Source organism: Phyllostomus hastatus, unplaced genomic scaffold, assembly GCF_019186645.2.
Source record: "Phyllostomus hastatus isolate PE091 unplaced genomic scaffold, TTU_PhHast_1.1 phas_scaffold_28, whole genome shotgun sequence".
Lineage (NCBI taxonomy): Eukaryota > Metazoa > Chordata > Mammalia > Chiroptera > Phyllostomidae > Phyllostomus > Phyllostomus hastatus.
The window spans coordinates 6,876,226-6,896,195 of record NW_025334022.1 but is presented as its reverse complement, the minus strand read 5'-3'; the positions used below and the strand labels follow the sequence as shown (position 1 = coordinate 6,896,195).

The 19,970-nt window shown below is 36.7% G+C and overlaps 1 protein-coding gene across 1 annotated transcript in view; it reads left to right on the top strand.

The window, feature by feature from the left end:
* COL4A5 (collagen type IV alpha 5 chain) overlaps window positions 1–13,177 on the top strand; it is a 304,752-nt gene extending 291,575 nt beyond the window's left edge. Inside the window, exons 44-51 of the mRNA XM_045817489.1 lie at window positions 16–87; window positions 867–995; window positions 1,888–1,986; window positions 4,235–4,447; window positions 8,680–8,857; window positions 10,528–10,642; window positions 10,992–11,164; window positions 11,956–13,177. Of these exons, the coding sequence (XP_045673445.1) occupies window positions 16–87; window positions 867–995; window positions 1,888–1,986; window positions 4,235–4,447; window positions 8,680–8,857; window positions 10,528–10,642; window positions 10,992–11,164; window positions 11,956–12,037 (1,061 nt within the window). The 3' untranslated portion in view covers window positions 12,038–13,177. The remainder of the gene's footprint in view (window positions 1–15; window positions 88–866; window positions 996–1,887; window positions 1,987–4,234; window positions 4,448–8,679; window positions 8,858–10,527; window positions 10,643–10,991; window positions 11,165–11,955) is intronic.
* The last annotated feature ends 6,793 nt before the right edge of the window (window positions 13,178–19,970 follow it).

Below are 19,970 nucleotides of genomic sequence, written 5' to 3'. Positions count from 1 at the left end.
GTCCCTCTTTTGCAGGCATGAAAGGACCCAGTGGACTACCTGGTTCAACTGGCCCTGAGGGAGATCCAGGATTTATTGGTCCTCCAGGTAAGACTTACTCTTGAAGTGAGTTATACCTGATACTTAAAATGCATTGAAGAATTTGAAAGTTTACATTTCTTCTTTCTACCAAGATTTCAGAGTCTTAGCCCCCAACAACTGAGGGGAAATAGATAGGACTCTCCCTCTATTTACTAATCTCTCAAACTCTGCATTTTATTAATATAATATTGAGAGCAGACCTTTTATATTTAAGATAGCTGCAGGACCAACAAAAATGCTTCACTTAGATTTTCTTATTGCCTACTATATGAACTTTCCCATATTCAATTGAACAGACCACAAGAAGAAGTCACACAGGTATGTTTTAATATGAAAATAGGTTTTTTGTTTTGTTTTATTTATTTATTTTTTTGCTGACCCCATTGGTTCAGTGGATTCCTTGACAAGTGAAACAAACAAAAACTGCAAATGATGTAAGAATTAGAATGAACTTGTCAGGAAATAGAATTGTCTTCTCCTGACACCAATGTTCACAGATTTGAAATGAATTATTCTTTCTAGTAATCAGTCATTCTTCAAATCTTGAAAATAGGGATAATATGTCTAATTTTTCCATTGACTCTAAGAAAATTTTATTTTTTTCAGTCTTCTGGGTAGATAATGATATCTTTCCCAAACAGATTTCTGTTGAACATGACAACAGTCCCATACATGTAATTTGTTTCTCTCATACCAGTTCTTATTCTAGCCTTAGGTCACTTTGGCATCCATTCCTTCTAAACTTTGCCTTCCCTACCTTTAAATTTGTGTGTTTCTACTTTTAGGTCCCCCTGGATTACCTGGTCCTTCAGGTCAGAGTATCGTAATCAAAGGAGATGCTGGTCCGCCAGGGGTCCCAGGCCAGCCTGGATTTAAAGGTCTACCAGGACTACCAGGACCTCATGGATTACCAGGTACCTTTGCAGATCTTCTTTTTAAGCCTTATCTATTTGAGAACATTTCCCTAATTCTCCTTTCACTTGTCAGAGTTTGTCTCTGACAATAGGAATACCAATAACTGATAGAATACTAGACCACCACAGGTTTCATTTCCTTTTGTTTTGGGGTTTTTTTTTTGAAATTTCAATTTATCAGGGAGAAAACTGTACTTGAACAATGATTGAAATTAAAAAAAAATTTCAATTTATCATGTCCTAACTTCTTTTAGTCCCAGTTCAATTTCTTGTAGCTCCTCTGGGTATTCTAATTTGAATAATTAGGTTAATATTTTATAAAACACTGTAATGAAATTAATTTGCATTTAAGGTCTGCTGCTTTCTCTATCCCAACTACCATAAGGATAGAAGGCTAATTTGCTGGGCCATTAGTTCTCCACCGTGAGACCTCATTATTTTAGAACTAAACCCTGTGTAGTTGGCCACTTGACTCCATGCTTGCAGCCAACTTTGATTCTAAAACATCTAGAAACAAATTTTAGTCTTTCTCTCTTAACAAGTAATTGAATGGCAGTCTTTCCATAAATAAAAGGTACCAGGTAGTAACAACCTTATTTATGGTGGGATAGATAACAAAAGTTGCATCTTATACTCCAATCTTGTTTTGAAGGCAAAGAGAATACAACTGTCATAGTATGGGAATCTCCACAGAGGCAAATGTGTTGTTTAAAACTAACACTAAATCCTTGTCTACTTCCTTTGTCCTGAGTTTGAGCTGTTCCTTCATGTATCTTGATTAAAGACAAAACCAGATTATGAGTTCATTGACTTCAAGGACTTTAAGTCTGCTAGATCTGTTTGGTGTTGAATTATTTTCCTTACATTTGTAAACCTTCTTTTTCCCCTGTAGGTCCAATTGGCCCTCCAGGAGATCCTGGACGCAATGGACTCCCTGGCTTCGATGGTGCAGGAGGGTATAAAGGAGACCCAGGTCTGCCAGGCCAGCCAGGTCCGACAACTATAACACTGCTTGCTGAAACTATTCTTTAAGTCTTGGAAATGTCTGGAAAACATGGCCTCCAATTGTAGCTGTGAGAGCGCCTCTTGAGAGAGTGTAGCTAGTTGGTAAATCTGTTGCTGGGGAATAGATACAAGGATATTTGCCAGTATAAGAGAAGCATAGAAAAAATGTATTTATATGTTTAGAGCACTGGAAAACCCAGCTCTTTCTCAAAATGGGGATGTCCCAGGTACTTGCTGTATTTGTCTGTTCTGATAAGTTTTAATGTGTATCTTGTGACTATCTTGAAACTATTGTGAATCCTCCACATTTGAAAATATGACAATAGAGTACAATTTCCATTATTAAATGCAGTAAATACAGTTGCAAAGTTTAAGCAATCTCCTTGGTTTTGAGAGTCATAGTGCCTTCTTATACTAAGATGGCAAATTGATATGCATATATTTGAGGTCACTCATTAATAAGTGCTCCTGATAATATTGTATTGGTATCTACTAGATTTCCAATCTACTCAACCTACTTCCAAAAATAATTTGATTCAGTTTTGTAATAAAAATATGCTAAAGGTAGCTAAAATAGAAATAAAATATTATAAACCCAATATTTTTAATATTTGGCAAAGATCTAACAGCTTTTTATAATAAACACACCCTACAGAAATTCCTTACCTATTAAAGGGCATCTATGAAATGCCAGTTATTTTTATACTTAATAGCTAACCATTGAAAGCTTTTTCCATAAGTTCAGAAATAGACAATGATGTCTGCAATTATCACTTCTATTCAACATTGTACTGGAGGCTCTAGCCAGGGCAATTAAGAAAGGAAAGGGGGAAAGAGACATGCAAACTTGAAAAGGAGTAAAATTATTTGTGTTTACAGAAGGCATAATCTTACATATAGCATTCCCTAAAGAATCCACACAAAAAATTATTAGAGCCAATAAATCAGTTGAGCAAGACTGCAGGATACAAGAGATTGTGTGTGTATGTGTGTACATATTTATATACAATTATGTTTCTGCACATTAACAATGAACACTGCAAGCATGAAATTAAGAGACAAATTACATGTATAATAACATAACAACAAAATACTTGGGAATACATTTAAGAATGTCCATCAACTGATAGGTGGATAAAGAATATGTGTTATATTTTTATGGTGGAATATTATTAAGCCATGAAAAGAAGGAAGTACAGATAAACACTACACTATGTTCAAACTGTTGAAACATTAAGCTAAATGTAAAACACTAATCACAAAAGGACCTATATTGTGTTTCAGTGTGAAATATTCCAAAAAAGCAAATCTATGGAGAAAGCATAATAGTGGTTGTCTGCATCTAGGTCTAGAATTGGGAGCACAAGTGAAATGTATTAATAATATATGTCAGCAACTCTAGATAATAAAAATATAACTCTAAATAATATAAACATAAAGAGTTTGTACTGGCAAAAATATTGTGGCAACAAGGCAGAATGATGAGACTTATGGCCTTCCTAGAACCAACATCCTGCCATTTCATTAACTGTAATGTATTTCTGGGGAGGAAACAACTTAGTGTCATCTTCATCACAGGGAATTGCTATAAAGTTTCCCCCAAATCAAAATCTATACACACACTGGCCAAAAACCTGTATATAATGAGAATTTTAAAAGGACCTCAAATCAAGAGGCTAAGTGGAGAAAGGGAACCTCAAAGTAGACATTTTTGAAAGGCTACTTTAGAGTGCCCTGCCTATTCTCTAAACAAACAGGTATGCCTGAGAATAATTCCCAAGACAGATCCGAAGGAAAATGTTTTTTAGCACCGAAGCTGGCAGATTAATGACAACCACACTCTTCCTTTCTTGTTGAGGAACAAAACAGCAAGCGGAAATTTTGTCATGGAGTTTGGACTCCTTTAGTGCAGCAAGAGACTACATAACACACAGATTCCCTAAATAAACATCACTGCTTCCCATTTAATATTCCATTTACCTGATATTTATTTAGTGCCTCATGTCATCAACCAATTCCAGGATTTTATATGTATAGTGTGTGTATATATATATCTTTGAGGCAGGAACCATCTTTTATTTATTTCCAAACAAATGATATTTGACAGTGCTTTATAGAAACTATAAATATTGACTAAATTAACTAATCAAATGAGATCATAACATTTTGTCAACAAACATAATGGTGGATCAGAGCTTACTTAATCTTACATACTGATGATTCCATGGAAATAGGTATCCGTGGTTTGGATGGTCCCCCTGGGCCACATGGATTTCAAGGTCCCCCAGGACCCCCTGGAACTTCTTCTATTGCTCATGGATTCCTCATCACACGTCACAGCCAGACAACAGATGCACCACAGTGCCCACAGGGAACTGTCCAAATTTATGAAGGCTTTTCTCTCTTATATGTACAAGGAAATAAACAAGCTCATGGTCAAGACTTGGGTGAGATAATTGGCATCTTATTTCTTACTTCGTATTTTGTTTTTGTTTTGAAAATCCTATTGTATTTATAGAGTAGCCTTGGCCAAAGTACATATCTCTATTGCTTTGGGGCTTCCAAATTGAAGACTATGTCAAGGGCAGCTGAATATATTCACTGAGTTTAAAATAAATACTATCTAACTTTAAACCCAAAACATTAATTAGCCTACTGTGAGGTGCAATTCTTGTTTTTAATCTTTATTGTATTTTCCCCACAATTCTTGGCCTAAAGTAAGTCGTTTTGGAAAGGGCCAAATTTGTTTTTGTTAGCTTAGTTATTAAGGAAACAGATTGCCTGGGTTCTCTACAGTATAGCAGCTGCTTGAGTGAGCAGTGTTTATAACTAATGGGAGATAGTTTTCTCTTCTCTGGCACTGGTCTTCATCAAATTAAAAGATAGGGTCTGAAGAGAATCTTGCTTTCTAGATCAAAGACAGTAAGGTCATTGCTTAATTATCCCAGTTTATAGTCTCTAAAATAAGTGTCTTAACTGTATACAGTATTATCAGAGTAATTTGAAGCTATATAAAATACAATGTTAACATAAAATAGACTTCATTTAATGTGGTCCCATGCATCTTCTCAGTACTAGGGTGTACAGTTTAGAATGGAATGCAGCTTGACTTGATGACTCTTAAGATCTCTTTCAACCCCCAAGATTTTGTTGTGCAGAATTTTCACTTTAGATTTTGGTGGCCTATTGTTTGACCTGGGGCTGCCTATTTTGGGGGTCACTATCTTCTTTGCCTCCAAGATATTTTGGGTTCCCAGTTTCTGGAGTCTCTGTTGTAAGAGGCCTGCTGAGGTCTCTATCTGTATCATTCTATAAAAACAGTTCTGTAGCAACAGAGACCTCCAGGGGTCTGCTTTGCTTACTTTGTTCCCAGGGCATATGGCCATACCTGCCTGGCAGTTCTGACCAACCAGAGAAAACACATCCATTTACATGGAAGACAATAGGCACAGGTCATTTTTTGAGGCCAAACAAAATGGGGATTTAGCCATCTTTCTTCTCCCTCTTCTCTTCTCCTTTTTATCTTTCCTCTGCTACTTTTCCTTTCCTCTTTTGAATTCTTTATGCAACATCTTCTTTTTCTGATTTTACAATCAACAAATTTTCATTGTGAAAGTAGTCTCATATTTTAGATAATTCTCTATATTATTTTTTTATAAAATTATTTTCCTTTTAGTCCATTCTCTCCTCATCATCACAATCTAACTTATACCCATAACCAATCTTATATACTTTAAATTTTTAACTTAGCAAGTCAGTGGGAGCCATTAGAAGTGTTTGAGTACCATGAAATTCAAAATGTTAGAGAAATGCAAAGAGAAAATGGGATCTGCTATCTGCTATGTCACTATAACTTGTCAAAATACATGCATTTGGTCAAACAAGGGCTATCATCGTGTGCATTCAGACTTTGAGGCTACAAACTGGCCCTGACTTGGAAGGACTTCAGACATAGGAAAGCCCAGAAAGGGCTCAAGATCCCAAGGGTGATCCTGATTGCAGAGTCTCTGCTAGAGCTCACACAAATATCAAATTGGAAATATCTTGATGGCTAAGCAAACAATAGAGATAATTACAGCTTTGATGTTAAAGAAACAATCACTTGGTAAAAAAATACATCATGTTGGATTATTAAAAGGATTTTTCCAGCTCTGTCTCTAATAAGGCAGTAATGTTAGTTGTATTTTAAAATTACTTTATAATTATAAAGCACTATCATATTTATTTGTAACTTCATCATCACAACTAGATCAAGAAAGATGTAGGACAGGTATTTTTTCCCATTTTATACACAAATAAACTAGCTAAGAGGCTAAGTGACTTACTCAAAGCCACACACTCGGAAACTCTTGGAGATGAGAATTGAATATAACATCTATCAATTCTAAATCCATTTCTTTTTCTTTTTTCTTTTAAAATTATATTTTATTGATTACGCTACTACAGCATAATCAAAATTGTCCCAGTTTTTTCCCCTTTACCCCAGTCTACCCAGCAACCTCATTCCCTCAGGCAATCTCCCCACCATTGTTCATGTCCATAGGTCATGCGTATAAGTTCTTTGGCTACTGCCTTTCCTATACTGTTCTTTACATCCCCATGGTTATTCTGTAACTACCTATTTGTACTTCTTAATTCCCTCACCTCGTACCCATTCCCTCACACACCCCTCCCATCTGGCAGCCAACAAAATGTTCTCATATCCATGATTCTGTCTCTATTCTTCTTGTTTGAATTTTGTTTCTAGATTCAGTTGTTGATAGGTATGTGTTTATTGCCATTTTATTGTTCAAAGTTTCTATCTACTTTTTCTTAAGTAACTTCCTTTAACATTTCTTATAATAATGGTTAGGTGATGATGAACTCCTTCAGTTTGTTTGTTTGTTTGTTTGTTTGTTTGTTTGTTTGTTTAGTCCGGGAAGCTCTTTATCTGCCCTTTGATTCTAAGTGATAGCTTTACTTGGTAGAGCAATCTTGGCTATAGGTCCCTGCTTTTACTAACTTTGAATATTTCTTGCCAATCCTTTCTGGTCTGCAAAGTTCCTTTCAGAAATCAGCTGACAGTCTTATGGGAACTCCCTTGTATGTAACTAACTTCTTTTCTCTTGCTGGTTTTAAGATTCTCTCTTTGTGTTTAACCTTTGACATTTAAAAAAAATATATATTTATTTTTAGACCTAGGGGAAAGGAAGGAGAAAGAGAGGTAGAGAAACATCCATGTGTGGTTGCTTCTCGCACACCCCCTACTGGGGACTTGGCCTGCAACCCAGGCATGTGTCCTGACTGGGAATCGAACCAGCCACTCTTTGTTTCACAGGCTAGCACTCAATCCACTAAGCCAACCAGCCAGAGCAACCTTTGACATTTTAATTATGATGTGTCTTAGAGTGGGCCTGTTTGCATCCTTCATCCCTGGGATTTTCTGTGCTGCCTGGACTTGCATATCTATTTTCTTCACCAAATTGGGAAAGTTTTCTTTCACTATTTTCTCAAATAGGTTTCCAATTTCTTGTTCTTTCTTGTCTTTTTCTGGCACTCCTATTGTGTGAATGGTGGACCTCTTCAAGTTTTCCCACAGGCTGCTTATACTATCTTCATTTTTTAGATTCTTTTTGCTTCTTATTGTTCTGACTAGTTGTTTTTCAGTTCCTTGTGTTCCAAATCATTGATTTGATTCTCAGTTTCATTCACTCTACTATTGTGTCCCTGTAAACTCTTCTTTATTTCAGTTAGTTTATCCTTCATTCCTGGCTGGGTCTTTTATATGGTGTTGAAGTCCTCACTAAGTTCCTTGAACATCTTTATAACCAGTGTTTTGGTCTCTGCATCTGTTAGATTGCTTATCTCCATTTTGTTTAATTCTTTTTCTAGAGTTTTGTCTGTGCATTGGCTGTTTAAGAGAACTTGCTTCGGAATCTAGCAGTTTCTGTCTTCCACAGCCTCAATCTGTGCTGGTTTTTAAAGTGAGAAATTATGGGACTTAGTTTCCTGGCACTGAAATACTGGGCTGAGGAGCCTGGTGTGGGGCTGGGACCCCCAAATCCCAAGATATCCCCCCTGATTTTTATCTGCCACACATGGGTGTGGGGCCAACCCGTTCTGTGTTTCTGCCCCTCCAACCAGTGTCAATGTCATTTCTTCTTTAATTCCATAGTTGTAGGATTGCCATTCAGCTCGATTTCTGGCAGTTCTGAATGATGGTTTTCTGTAGTTTAGTTATAATTTTGATGTGGTTGTGTGAGGAGGTGAACTGTGTTTACCTATGCCACCATCTTAGCTTTCCCCAACAAACCACTAATTTAAAAACAGTGTTAGGGAACACATGATGAGTTACCACAGTAAATGTCTATGTAAATTTCAAGATATATCCTGATTTTAGAAATGTTAAAATTAAGTAAATGTGCATCTTATAATTGAAGAATTAAAGTACTGGAGTTGGCAAAAGTAGTTTTATAGTTGTTCATATGAGAAATAATGCAATAACTAATAAATAATAATACAAGAATAAATACTGTTTCATGTGTTCAAAACTATAAACCTATTTTTACCCACCCCTGTATATTTATTATCTAAGAAATGTGGGCAAGTTTTTTTTGAAAAGTTGTTTGTTACTTTTTTAGAAGAAATTAAAGTGGCATCATGATGTAGTTATTCATCTTTTTTCTGCAATTCTTTCTAGGGACAGCTGGCAGCTGCCTTCATCATTTCAGTACCATGCCTTTCATGTTCTGCAACATCAACAACGTTTGTAACTTTGCTTCAAGAAATGACTATTCTTACTGGCTCTCCACTCCAGAGTCTATGCCAATGAACATGGAGCCCCTGAAGGGCCAGGGCATTCAGCCATTCATTAGTCGGTGAGACATTGGTATAACTTCAACTTGTTCCAATACCCAATTAGTTTAGCTAGTCAGAAATAAGTCCAAATCTAATAATCTGATCATACTTCTCCCAAGTTAGGTAGAATAAAAATGTGTTTATTTCAATTCAGTATTTAGTTTGATTCATTTTTATTGTAGATCCATTTTGAGCAGGCCTGTGATAGACATAATGTAATATACAAAGAGCTTATAGTCTAGTCTAGTCATTAGGCAAATATATATAAATTAATTTAATATATATTAGGCTTGAGCTAAGTACTACAATAGATTTAATAAAAATGTTCTGAAAGCATAGGTAAAGTGATATTTAATTTAACTAGAGAAATGTGGAATGACTATATGGAAGAAATGTGTATTGAACTGATTAGTCCTTGAAGGATGGAAAGGACTTGAGACATAGGCAGTTATAATGAGGAATGACATATGAGACAGAGAACATAAGAATAGATAGCAGATTGGTGTATTTAGAATGTGGTTTGTAAAGGTTGCATCGGGAGAGGGAAGATTGGATAGTTAGCTTAAACCCAGATGGTAGCAGACTTTCAGTGTCAGATTTTAGTTTGGATTTTATTTGGTATGTGATAGAGATCCCTGAAGATTTTTTGACCTTCATTTTAGGGAAGAATGCAGAACCATTGGTGTGTAACGTGGATTATAGAGGGAGAGTCCCTGATGATTCTTCAGGTTAAAACCCTAGTGTAACTTGATCTCCTAGGCATATTAGATATTGCCATTTTCATTCTGATCATAACCTAATTTATCTAGGAATTCAGTATACAGGATGACTCACTGGAAAGGCTAGTTTTTTTTTTTCTTTTACCTTGAATATAAAGGTTAAATCTAGTCTAGTCTCTCTTAGTAGCAAATGAATCATGCCCTTTTAAAATACATTTACCCAGATCCTTTGGGAATTTGCTTTTTGTGATTTTTGTCCATTCCAACTCTTGGGAGTAAAAGGTCCCCTAAAGGTATTCCCTGTATTATAGATAAATTTTGCCAGTTTGGTTCAGCATTTCAAAAGGTCTGCTCTTTTACTTTATTAAAGATTTGGTAGACTCTGCTGTATTTACAGTGTTACTGTTTTACTTGATTTTGTAGATTTAAGCCCCATCTCCAAGTGTCTGGGTACCTTCCCAGTATTCTGGGTATGTAGTGCATACCAAATGGTTAACAAATACCTTTGGACCAAAAATAATGGGTGAGAGTTAAGAAAGTGGTGTTACTTGTCTTTTTTATAGTTTACCAGGCATTGTTCTTAACCACAGTTTCAGCATTACTAAATGTCTATCTTCCAGCTGGGCATTTGTCAGCAAGTAGTATGTGTAATACACTAAGCCAAACTTCTACAGCAATTATGGCACTACCTATAGCAAGTATGAATTTAGGGAAGAGTGAAAAATGAAAATGCTAAAGCAGTGATTCTTTAGTTTCTTGAAAAAAGCTTACAGTTATTATTTATAATTTTGCTATGTATATTGGGAGACAGAGCTTATGCAAAAGCAATTCTCAAAGTGTAATTTCTCTTCCTTTCCTAGTATTTAAGACACTTTACTGGGCTTCTATACCAGGATGGCTTCCAAAAAAGGACTGCTATATCCCATATACTCACTTTGTAGATTGTGTTCCCTCTCCCTTTGCTTTACTAGATGTGCAGTGTGTGAAGCTCCAGCTGTGGTGATTGCAGTTCACAGTCAGACCATCCAGATTCCCCATTGTCCTCAGGGATGGAATTCTCTCTGGATTGGTTATTCCTTCATGATGGTATGAAACACTCTTTCTTGTCTTTGTCATCATAGCTGACTGTCCATCATATCAGCATTTCTTCCCAATATGAAAAATCTCTGTCATTTTCATAGTAAGAAGCTTGATTTCAAATAGGTTCTGTCCAAGCACCATGTTCCCCTTCACACATTTTGAGAACATGTTTTTATAATCTGCCTTGTTTGTTGTTGTTTTTTTTCACTACCCTTGATGTGGATATTATTCCCTTACCTATGGCCCTAGTTACTTCGCTGGATTTGAATTTTTGGCCAAGTTCAACACATATATTTGAGTATTCACTAAGGTATGCACATGGGTGTTGTGGCATATTTTCCTTTGTCTTTTCTAGCATACAAGTGCTGGGGCAGAGGGTTCAGGTCAAGCCCTGGCCTCCCCTGGTTCTTGCTTGGAAGAGTTTCGTTCTGTGCCCTTCATTGAATGCCATGGGCAGGGTACCTGCAACTACTATGCCAATTCCTACAGCTTTTGGCTGGCAACTGTAGATGTATCAGACATGTTCAGGTAAGGTACTTATGGCTTTAGTCTACTTTAGGTCTTTAGTTTCCTTCAGAGATGCTAGGGAAAAGAAAGATGATTCATGGATGGTTTATACTCAACAAATGTTAGTAACTTAGTAGACTGTGTCCTTTATTCTTGTTCTCCTCATATATTTGTCTCAGATCAGAAAAACAAACTTAGCTAATAGTTTTGAGATGGCTTATTTGTAATTCTTCAATAGCAAAACAGGCAAAGCCATAAAAGGTTATGTGATCTGCCCAGTAACGTGTGAGTAGCTGTTCAGTTACATTGAGGCCATCCCAGTAATTGAAACTATGGTCTGTGTTTCCTCCCTCAGTCCAATGAACTGTTTTCCCAGGATGTTTTCAAGCCTCTCATCCAACATTTAAATTAGTGAGACCATGTATATAACACATGTACTTTTTTTGAATTGTTATTACTTAATAATTTCTTATGTATTATCTTTCTGCATATCTTATATATTATCATTTTTTCACCATCAGTTGCCCAGAGCGCCTTGATTCTAGGACTATTAGAAAAATATATAAAAGGGAGAGACAAACAGACAAAGATAATAGTGGTGCAGAGAACTGTCACGATAGTACCTACCAGTAATGGTTCTTAGACCACACCAGTCACTGTACTTGATCATATTGCTCAAAAGTTGACCATTCAGTCATCAGGAGAGCTTCTTAAACGCGAAAATAATGTTTGCATGTGAATTTGAATCAATCCATAATAGAATAGAAATACAAAAAGAGGCAAATCTGATTGTCTTGTTTCTTATTTCCCAGCAAACCTCAGTCAGAAACGCTGAAGACAGGAGACTTGATAACACGTATTAGCCGATGTCAAGTGTGCATGAAGAGGACATAATATTTTGAAGAATTTCTTGTGTGCTTTTCAATGTGACATACATATATAATTCCCAGAATGCAATGTTTCACTCTCCCTAACTTGACCACTGCTGCCACCAAAGGTGCTGCTGTATATGACCAAGAGCGCTTGCTGACTAGTAACCATGAAGATTCAGATGTACCTCAGCAGTGTGCCAGAACAAGGTCGCTATTATTTTTTTTTAAAGAAATGAGGAAATGAATTTACTTTTTGGTACAGAATGACTTTCTCTAAGGATTATGACATGAAGATTATATATTTCACCCAGTAAATAAAACAGCACATTAAAATTCAATTAAGAGAAGAATCACACTGAGTAAAATAAAAGACTGCAGTTTTGGGGAAGAATTATTTTTCATGATGCTACTAATCCTACTATATCCTAGGTTTTTAATATAAAAGTGTCAAGCTTATTTTGATCTGTAAGTGAAGAATGTGTATGTTATGAAAACAGCCTTTTAGTTCAAAATATTGAGTCATTTAGATGTGACTTGACATGAGTCACTCTTTACAAAAAATGTAGGAAATCCTTGAGTACAGAGAGCAGGATTGTATATCCATGTTTATCAAAGTGAAAGAATTTATAATGTTACTACTGAGAGCACATTTATTTTGAGTTTTATCCCCTAAGTTCTTATTTGACTTTTTAAAATATAGGTAATTTTAGTCACTTTAATCATAATTTTAAATGTTTATTTTACATACCAAATTATAATATCTACTGGAGCAATTTCTCCTTTGCTGTATTCTCCAAGATACTGAATACTAGATGTCCCCCATTTTAATGTTTCTTACATCTTATTTTTGCTCATCCATGACTAGGCAAAGTTCTCCCAAACAATTTTGAGAAACAAAAATATACACAAAATGATCATTCTTTTTTTAATGCTTCCTAAGTAAGAATTATTCTTTTGTGGTCTCTACCCATACAAGAACTGAGAAGACAGTTAGTCTTGTCTCTTCAATTACAAAGCCAACTGATGTTTCTTACTCTTTTTCACTCTAAACATTTTATTATAGTCATAAAATACTGAATTTCCTTAGCTGTATTCTTCTGATTTAATGTTTTTTAACTCACCAATATCAATTTAATTAAAGATATCATATGTTTAAGGATGATTTGTTGTATATGTCTTCAGCCTATGTGTAAATATCTACTCATTTATAGATAGACTACATGACTGCATATCCATAAGTACTCATTTCTAGGAGTTATATTTCATTTACATTAATATACATAAACACAGAGAGAAGTGACTTGAGTTTGCTAACTGACCTCCATTGGTCATACTTCACTTCCAGTAACTTTCCTTATTGAGCTCACTTTGGCAAAAATTTAAACTGGAACCAAATGAACAAACATCAAGCCAGCTGGGCCAAGAAGTATGTGCTTATCAGTTTCTAGAGGCAGAAAATGTTAAAAACTAGTTGGAAAACATTTAAGCTCAGACAGAGCCCTGCTTAGCTTATCGTAATCAGTATAGTAAGAAGCCAGGTTTTGAGATGGCTGGGTTTAAATATATTCTTAGGTTAACTATGTACCTTCAGCTATGGCAGCTGTTGCTCACCTTATGGCCAGCAGAAGGACAGAAAATTCTCCCAATGGAGTAAAAAGAGGTAATAGCCTAAAGCCATTTTCACAAATACATCATTCTCCTGCTCTAAGAAACAAGTATTTTCTTCCCCTCTGATCAAGCAGTAGCAGCTGTGGGCACATGAAAAGCATGCTAAGGCTTTTCTCCTCACAGCTCTGTCAGTTTTTGCTTCATCTGTTTTGAAGATCTATTATAGGTGCATAAACATTTATGACTCTTTTGTTTTTTGTTTTTCAGTGTACTTTTATCTTATGACAAAGATTTCATACTTTGTTTGGTTTTGTAAATGAATGTGCTTTACATGTTTTCAGTAAGCTGGGAAAAATACAGACAGTCATTCATGGTATTTCATAAACCATCATAATCTCCACTTCCAAAACTTGCTGATGAAGAGTCTTATTTATTTTTAGCTCGTAGGACATCAACAGGTTGCTCCAGTTGATGCATAAATCTTTTGAACACACCATTTTATCCTATTGAAGAAATCTTGCCCTGGCTGGTGTGGCTCAGTGCATTGAGTGCCAGGCTGTGAACCAAAGGGCTGCTGGTTCAATTCCCAGTCAGGACACATGCTTGAGTTGTGGGCCAGGTCCCCAGTAGGGGGCATACATGAGGCAATCACATATTGATGTTCTCCCCTTCTCTTTTTCCCTCCCTTCCCCTCTGTCTAAAAATAAAATAAATAAAATCTTTTTTAAAAAAATCTGGGTAAAAATTTTAAAATATGAACAAACCAATTTCCACTTAGCTTTTAAGTCAATGAGGTTTTCCATACTCTTTTAATGTATGATTCCAATAAAGACTTAGCATCCTTTTGTTTTTTCCCATCCCACCCACCTCCACCCCTCAATCCTTCCCTCCTTTCGCTTTGTCCATGGGTCCTTTACACATGTTCATTGACAACCCTTCCCCTTCTTTACCCCGTTTTGCCCCTCCTACCTCCCTTGTGGTTACTGTCAATTTGTTCTTTATTTCAATGTCTCTGTTTATATTTTGCATGTTTGTTTTTTTGTTGATTAGGTTCTACTTATAGCCGAGATCATATGATATTTCTCTTGATATAATCAACTCCTCATTATGATAATGGTAACATGGTGAAGAAAATGTTAATATCCTTTGCTCTGAAATCTACATAGAGAACAATACAGCTCTCCAGCTTTCTTTGTTTTAATTGCTAATACTATTACATTTGTTGCCACTTTCTCTCCCCATTCTATTTTTTAGGTTTACAAAGTAAACCTAAATCAAAAAAAGTCTTTTTTATTATGCTATTACAGTTTTCTCAACTTTCCTCCCTTTATCCTCTGCACCCCCAACCCTCCAGCATTCCCCACCCCTTAGTTCATGCCCATGGGTTGTACATATAAGTTCTTTGACTTCTCTGTTTCCTATACCATTCTTAACCTTCCCTGACTATTTTATGCCTACTAATTATATTTGTTATTCCCTGTACCTTTCCCCACATTCTTCCCCTCCCACTCCCCACTGAAAACCCTCCATGTGATCTCCATTTCTCTGATTCTGTTCCTCTTCTAGTTGTTTGCTTAGTTTGTTTTTGTTTTTTTTTTCCTTAGGTTCAATTGTTGATAGTTGTGAGTTTATTGTCATTTTATTGTTCATAGTTTTTGATCTTCTATTCCTTGGATAAGTCCCTTTAACATTTCATATAATAGAAGCTTGGTAATTATGAACTCATTTAAATTGACCTTATCTGTGAAGCACTTTATCTGCCATTTCACTCTAAATGATAGCTTTGCTAGATAGAGTTATCTTGGATGTAGAACCTTGCCTTTCATGGCAAGCAATACTTCTTTCCAGCCCCTTCTTGCCTGTAAGGTTTCTTTGGATAAACCAGCTGATCGTCTTATGGGCGCTCCTTTGTAGGTAACTCTCTCCTTTCCTCATGCAGCTTTTAAGATTCTCTCCTTATCTTTAATCTTGGGTAACTTAATGATGATGTACCCTGATGTGTTCCTGTTCGGGTTCAATTTCTTTGGGATTCTCTGGGATTCCTGGACTTTCTGGAAGCCTATTTCCTTTGCCAGATTGGGGAAGTTTTCCTTCATTATTTGTTCAAATAAGTTTTCAATTTTTTGCTCTTGTTCTACTCCTTCTGGCTCCCCTATGATTCTAATGTTAGAATGTTTAAAATTGTCCCAGAGTTTCCTAAGCCTGTCCTCATGTTTTTGAATTGTTGTTTCTTCATTCCACTCTGGTTGAATGTTTATTTCTTCCTTTTGTTCCAAATTGTTGATTTGAGTCCTGGTTTCCTTCCCTTCAGGGTTGGTTCCCTGTACATTTTACTTTATTTCACCTTGGGTAGCCTTTATTTGTTCCTTCATTTTGTGACCAAGCTCAATCAGTTCTGTGAGTATCCTTATTACCAGTGATTTGAACTCTGCATCAGATAAGTTGGCTATCTCCTTGTCGCTTAGCTCTTTTTCTGGAGTTTTGATCTGTTCTTTCATTTGGGCCATCTTTCTTTGTCTCAGTGCACCTGTTATGTGTAAGGAGCCAGGCCTTAGGTATTCACCCAGATGAGGGAACCCTCTTTGCTGCCTTGTGCTGTCTGTGGAGGAGTAGTCAGAAAGGGAACAATATGGCTCACTTGGTCCACTCTAGCCCCACTTTCCAACAAACTCTCTCATGTGAGACTGGGAGTTTCTTTTGCTATGGCAACCCTGACAGTAGTTTACAGCTAGCTTTGAGACTTTAGTTTCCTGTTCAGTCAGCCCAGCCTTGTCCAGTCAGTCTGCCAGCTTGCTGCAAGTCCTCTCAGCCAGCCTCACCTCGCCCATGTGGTCCACCACCTTGCCGTGCATCCTCTGCACTCAGCTCCCTGTCTCCACCCCTCTTACCCTCCTACTGGTCCAGGTGAATGTTTCTTTAACTCCCTGGTTGTCAGAGTCCCATTTTGATTTTCTGGCACTTCTGATTGCTTATTGTTTTTAGGTTGGTTGTTATCCTTCTGTTGCTTGTTTGAGGAAGTGAAGTGTTTCTACCTATGCCTCCATATGGGACAGAATTTTCTGTCCCCATTCTTAACTCCACCCAGCCCTAGCCTCTCCCTTCCCTCAGTCAATCTCCATATCATTGCCCATGCCTGTAGGTCATGCATAAATGTTCTTTAGATAATTCCTTTATCACCTTTCCTCCATTTTCCTCACCACCACCTCTGGCCATTGTCAGTCTGTTCCATGTATCTATGCTTGTGTTTCTATTTCGTTTGTTAGTTTATTGTGTTCATTAGATTCCACATATTAGTGAGATCATGTGGTATTTGTCTTTCACTGACTGGCTTATTTCACTTAGCATAATATTCTCCAGGTCCATCCATGCTGTTGCAAAAGATTTCCTTCTTACACCCTGGCTGGCGTAGCTCAGTGGATTGAGCTCGGGCTGTGAACCAAAGTGTCACAGGTTCAATTCCCAGCCAGGGTACATGACTGGGTTGCAGGCCATAACCCCCAGCAACCGCACATTGATGTTTCTCTCTATCTCCCTCCCTTCCCTCTCTAAAAAATAAATAAAATATTTAAAAAAAGATTTCCTTCTTTTATACTGCTGTACAATATTCCATTATGTAAATATGCCACAGGTTTTCTTATCCACTTTGGCTGTTTCCAGATCTTGGCTATTGTAAATAGTGCTGCTATGAACATAGAGGTGTATATTTTTTATATTGACGTTTTGGGATTCTGAGGATATATTCTCAGAAGTGGAATCCTTTATTCAAAAGGGAGTTTCATTTTAATATTTTTAGAATACTCCATATTGTTTTCCACAGTGGCTTCACCAGTCTGCATTTCCACCAACAGTGTGCCAGGATTTGCTTTTCTCCACATCCTCACCAACACTTGTTGTTTGTTGATTTATTGATGGTAGCCATTCTGACAGACATAGATTAGTGAAACAAAACAGAGAGCCCCCAAAATAAACCCTTGCCTTTATGGTGGATTGATATTTGACAAACTAGGCAAGAGCATACAATGGAGAAAAAACAGTGCCTTCAATAAATGGTGTTGGGAAAACTGGACTGGTACATGCAAAAAGAAACTATACCCTGAACTTACACCATAAACAAGAATAAACTCAAAATTTAAGTTGCAAAACCATAAATAACTAGAAGTAAACATAGGCAGTGAAATCTCAGATATCTGACATAGCAATCTTTTTGACAATATGTCTCCTAAAGCAAGGAAAACAAAGGAGAAAATAAATAAATGGGACTACATCAAATTAAAAAGCTTCTGCATGGCTAAAGAAGCCATCAGCAAGATGAAAAGAAAACCCACTGTATGAGAGCACATTTTTGCCAGTGATATATCTGACAGTGGTTTCACTTCCAAAATATAAAAGGCATTACTACAACAACAATAGGAAGATAAACAGTACAATTAAAAATGGGTAAAGGATCTAAATAGAAACTTCTCTACCCTAGTGCACTGTTGGTGGGATTGTAGACTGGTACAACCACTATGGAAAACAGTATGGAATTTTCTCAGAAAAATAAGAAGGAACTGCTTTTTCACCTGGCAATTCCACTGCTAGTATTATATCCTAAGAACCCTGAAACACCAATCCAAATGAACATATGCACACCAATGTTCATAGCAGCACAATTTACAATAGCCAAGTGCTGGAGGTTACCTAAGTGCCCATCAGTAAACAACTGGATCAAAAAATTATGATACATTTACACAATGGAATTCTATGCAGCAGAAAGAAGGAGCTCCTACCCTTTGTGACAGCATGGATGGAACTGGAGAGCATTATGTTAAGTGAAATAAGCCAGGAGGTAAAAGACAAACACCATAGGATCTCATCTTTAATGGGAACCTAATCAACAAAATGAACAAGCAAGTAAAGTATAGCCAAAGACACTGAAATTGAGAATACATGAACAATGACAAGAGGGGAGAGGGAGGAGATAATGGGGGGAAAGGGTGAAGGGTTTACAGGAACAATTATAAAGAGCACATGGACAATAACAAGGGGAGGTAGAAATGGGAGGGAGTTCTGGAGGGCTATGGTGGTGGGAAGGGGTGGGGAGGGAGTCAGAAAACTGTACTTGAACAACAATAAAAAAAAAAAACTTCTACAAAGAGGACATGCAGATGACCCAGAGACAACTGAAAAAAAAAATGCTCAGTACCACTTATTATCAGAGAGATGCAAATTAAAACCACACTGAGAGAACTCCAGCCAGGATGAAGGTGTAGGTACATACACTTCGCTTCCTTGCACAGCGAAAAGAAGGAAACAACCAACCAAAGTAAATGAAGAAGTGAAGGCTATACATAGTGACATAAAGAAAAATATACAGGGAACCAATAGTGAAGGGAAGGAGACAGAGAATCAAGCAATTTGGAACAAAAGGAAGAAATAAACGTTCAACAAGAACAGAATGAAGAAAGAAGAATTCAGAAAAATGTGAAGAGGCTTTGGAACCTCTGGGACAATTTAAATGTTCCAACATCTAAATCATAGAGGTGCCAGAAGGAGAAGAGTAAGAGCAAGAGACTGGAACCTTATTTGAAAAAAATGAAAGGCAACTTCCCCAATTTGGTGAAGAAAGTAGACATACAAGTCCAGGAAGCTCAAGAGAATCCAAAAAAAAAAAAAGTACCCAAAGAGAAACATGCCAAAACATTATAATTAAATTACCCAAGATAAAGATAAGGAGAGAATCTTAAAAGCAGCAAAAGAAAAGGACACAGTTACCTACAAAGGAGTTCCCATAACTCTATCAGCTGATTTTTTCAAAAGAAACCTTATAGTTCTGGCTGGTGTGGCTCAGTGGATTGAGTGCTGACCTGCAAAACAATGGGTCACCAGTTCAATTCCCAGTCAGGGCACATGCCTGGGTTGTGGGCCAGGTCCCCAGGGGTGGGGTGAGTTGTGAGAGGCAACCACATATTGATGTTTCTCTCCCCCTTTTTCTTCCTCCCTTTCCCTCTCAAATAATAAATAAAATATTTTTTAAAAAAGAAAAAGTAATAAATCTTACAGGCACGAAGGGCCTGCAAAGAAGTATTCAAAGTCATGAAAACCAAGGACCTACATCCAAGATTGTCTATCCAGCAAAGCTTTCATTTAGAATGAAAGGGTAGATAAAGTACTTGCCAGATAAGGTCAAGTTAAAGGAGTTCATCATCACCAAGCCCATATTATATAATATGTTAAGGGGACTTATCTAAGAAACAGAAGATCAAAACCATGAACAGTAAAATGACACAACAAACTCATAACTATCAGCAAATGAACCTAAAAAAAAAACTAAGTAAACAACTAGAACAGGAACAGAATCACAGAAA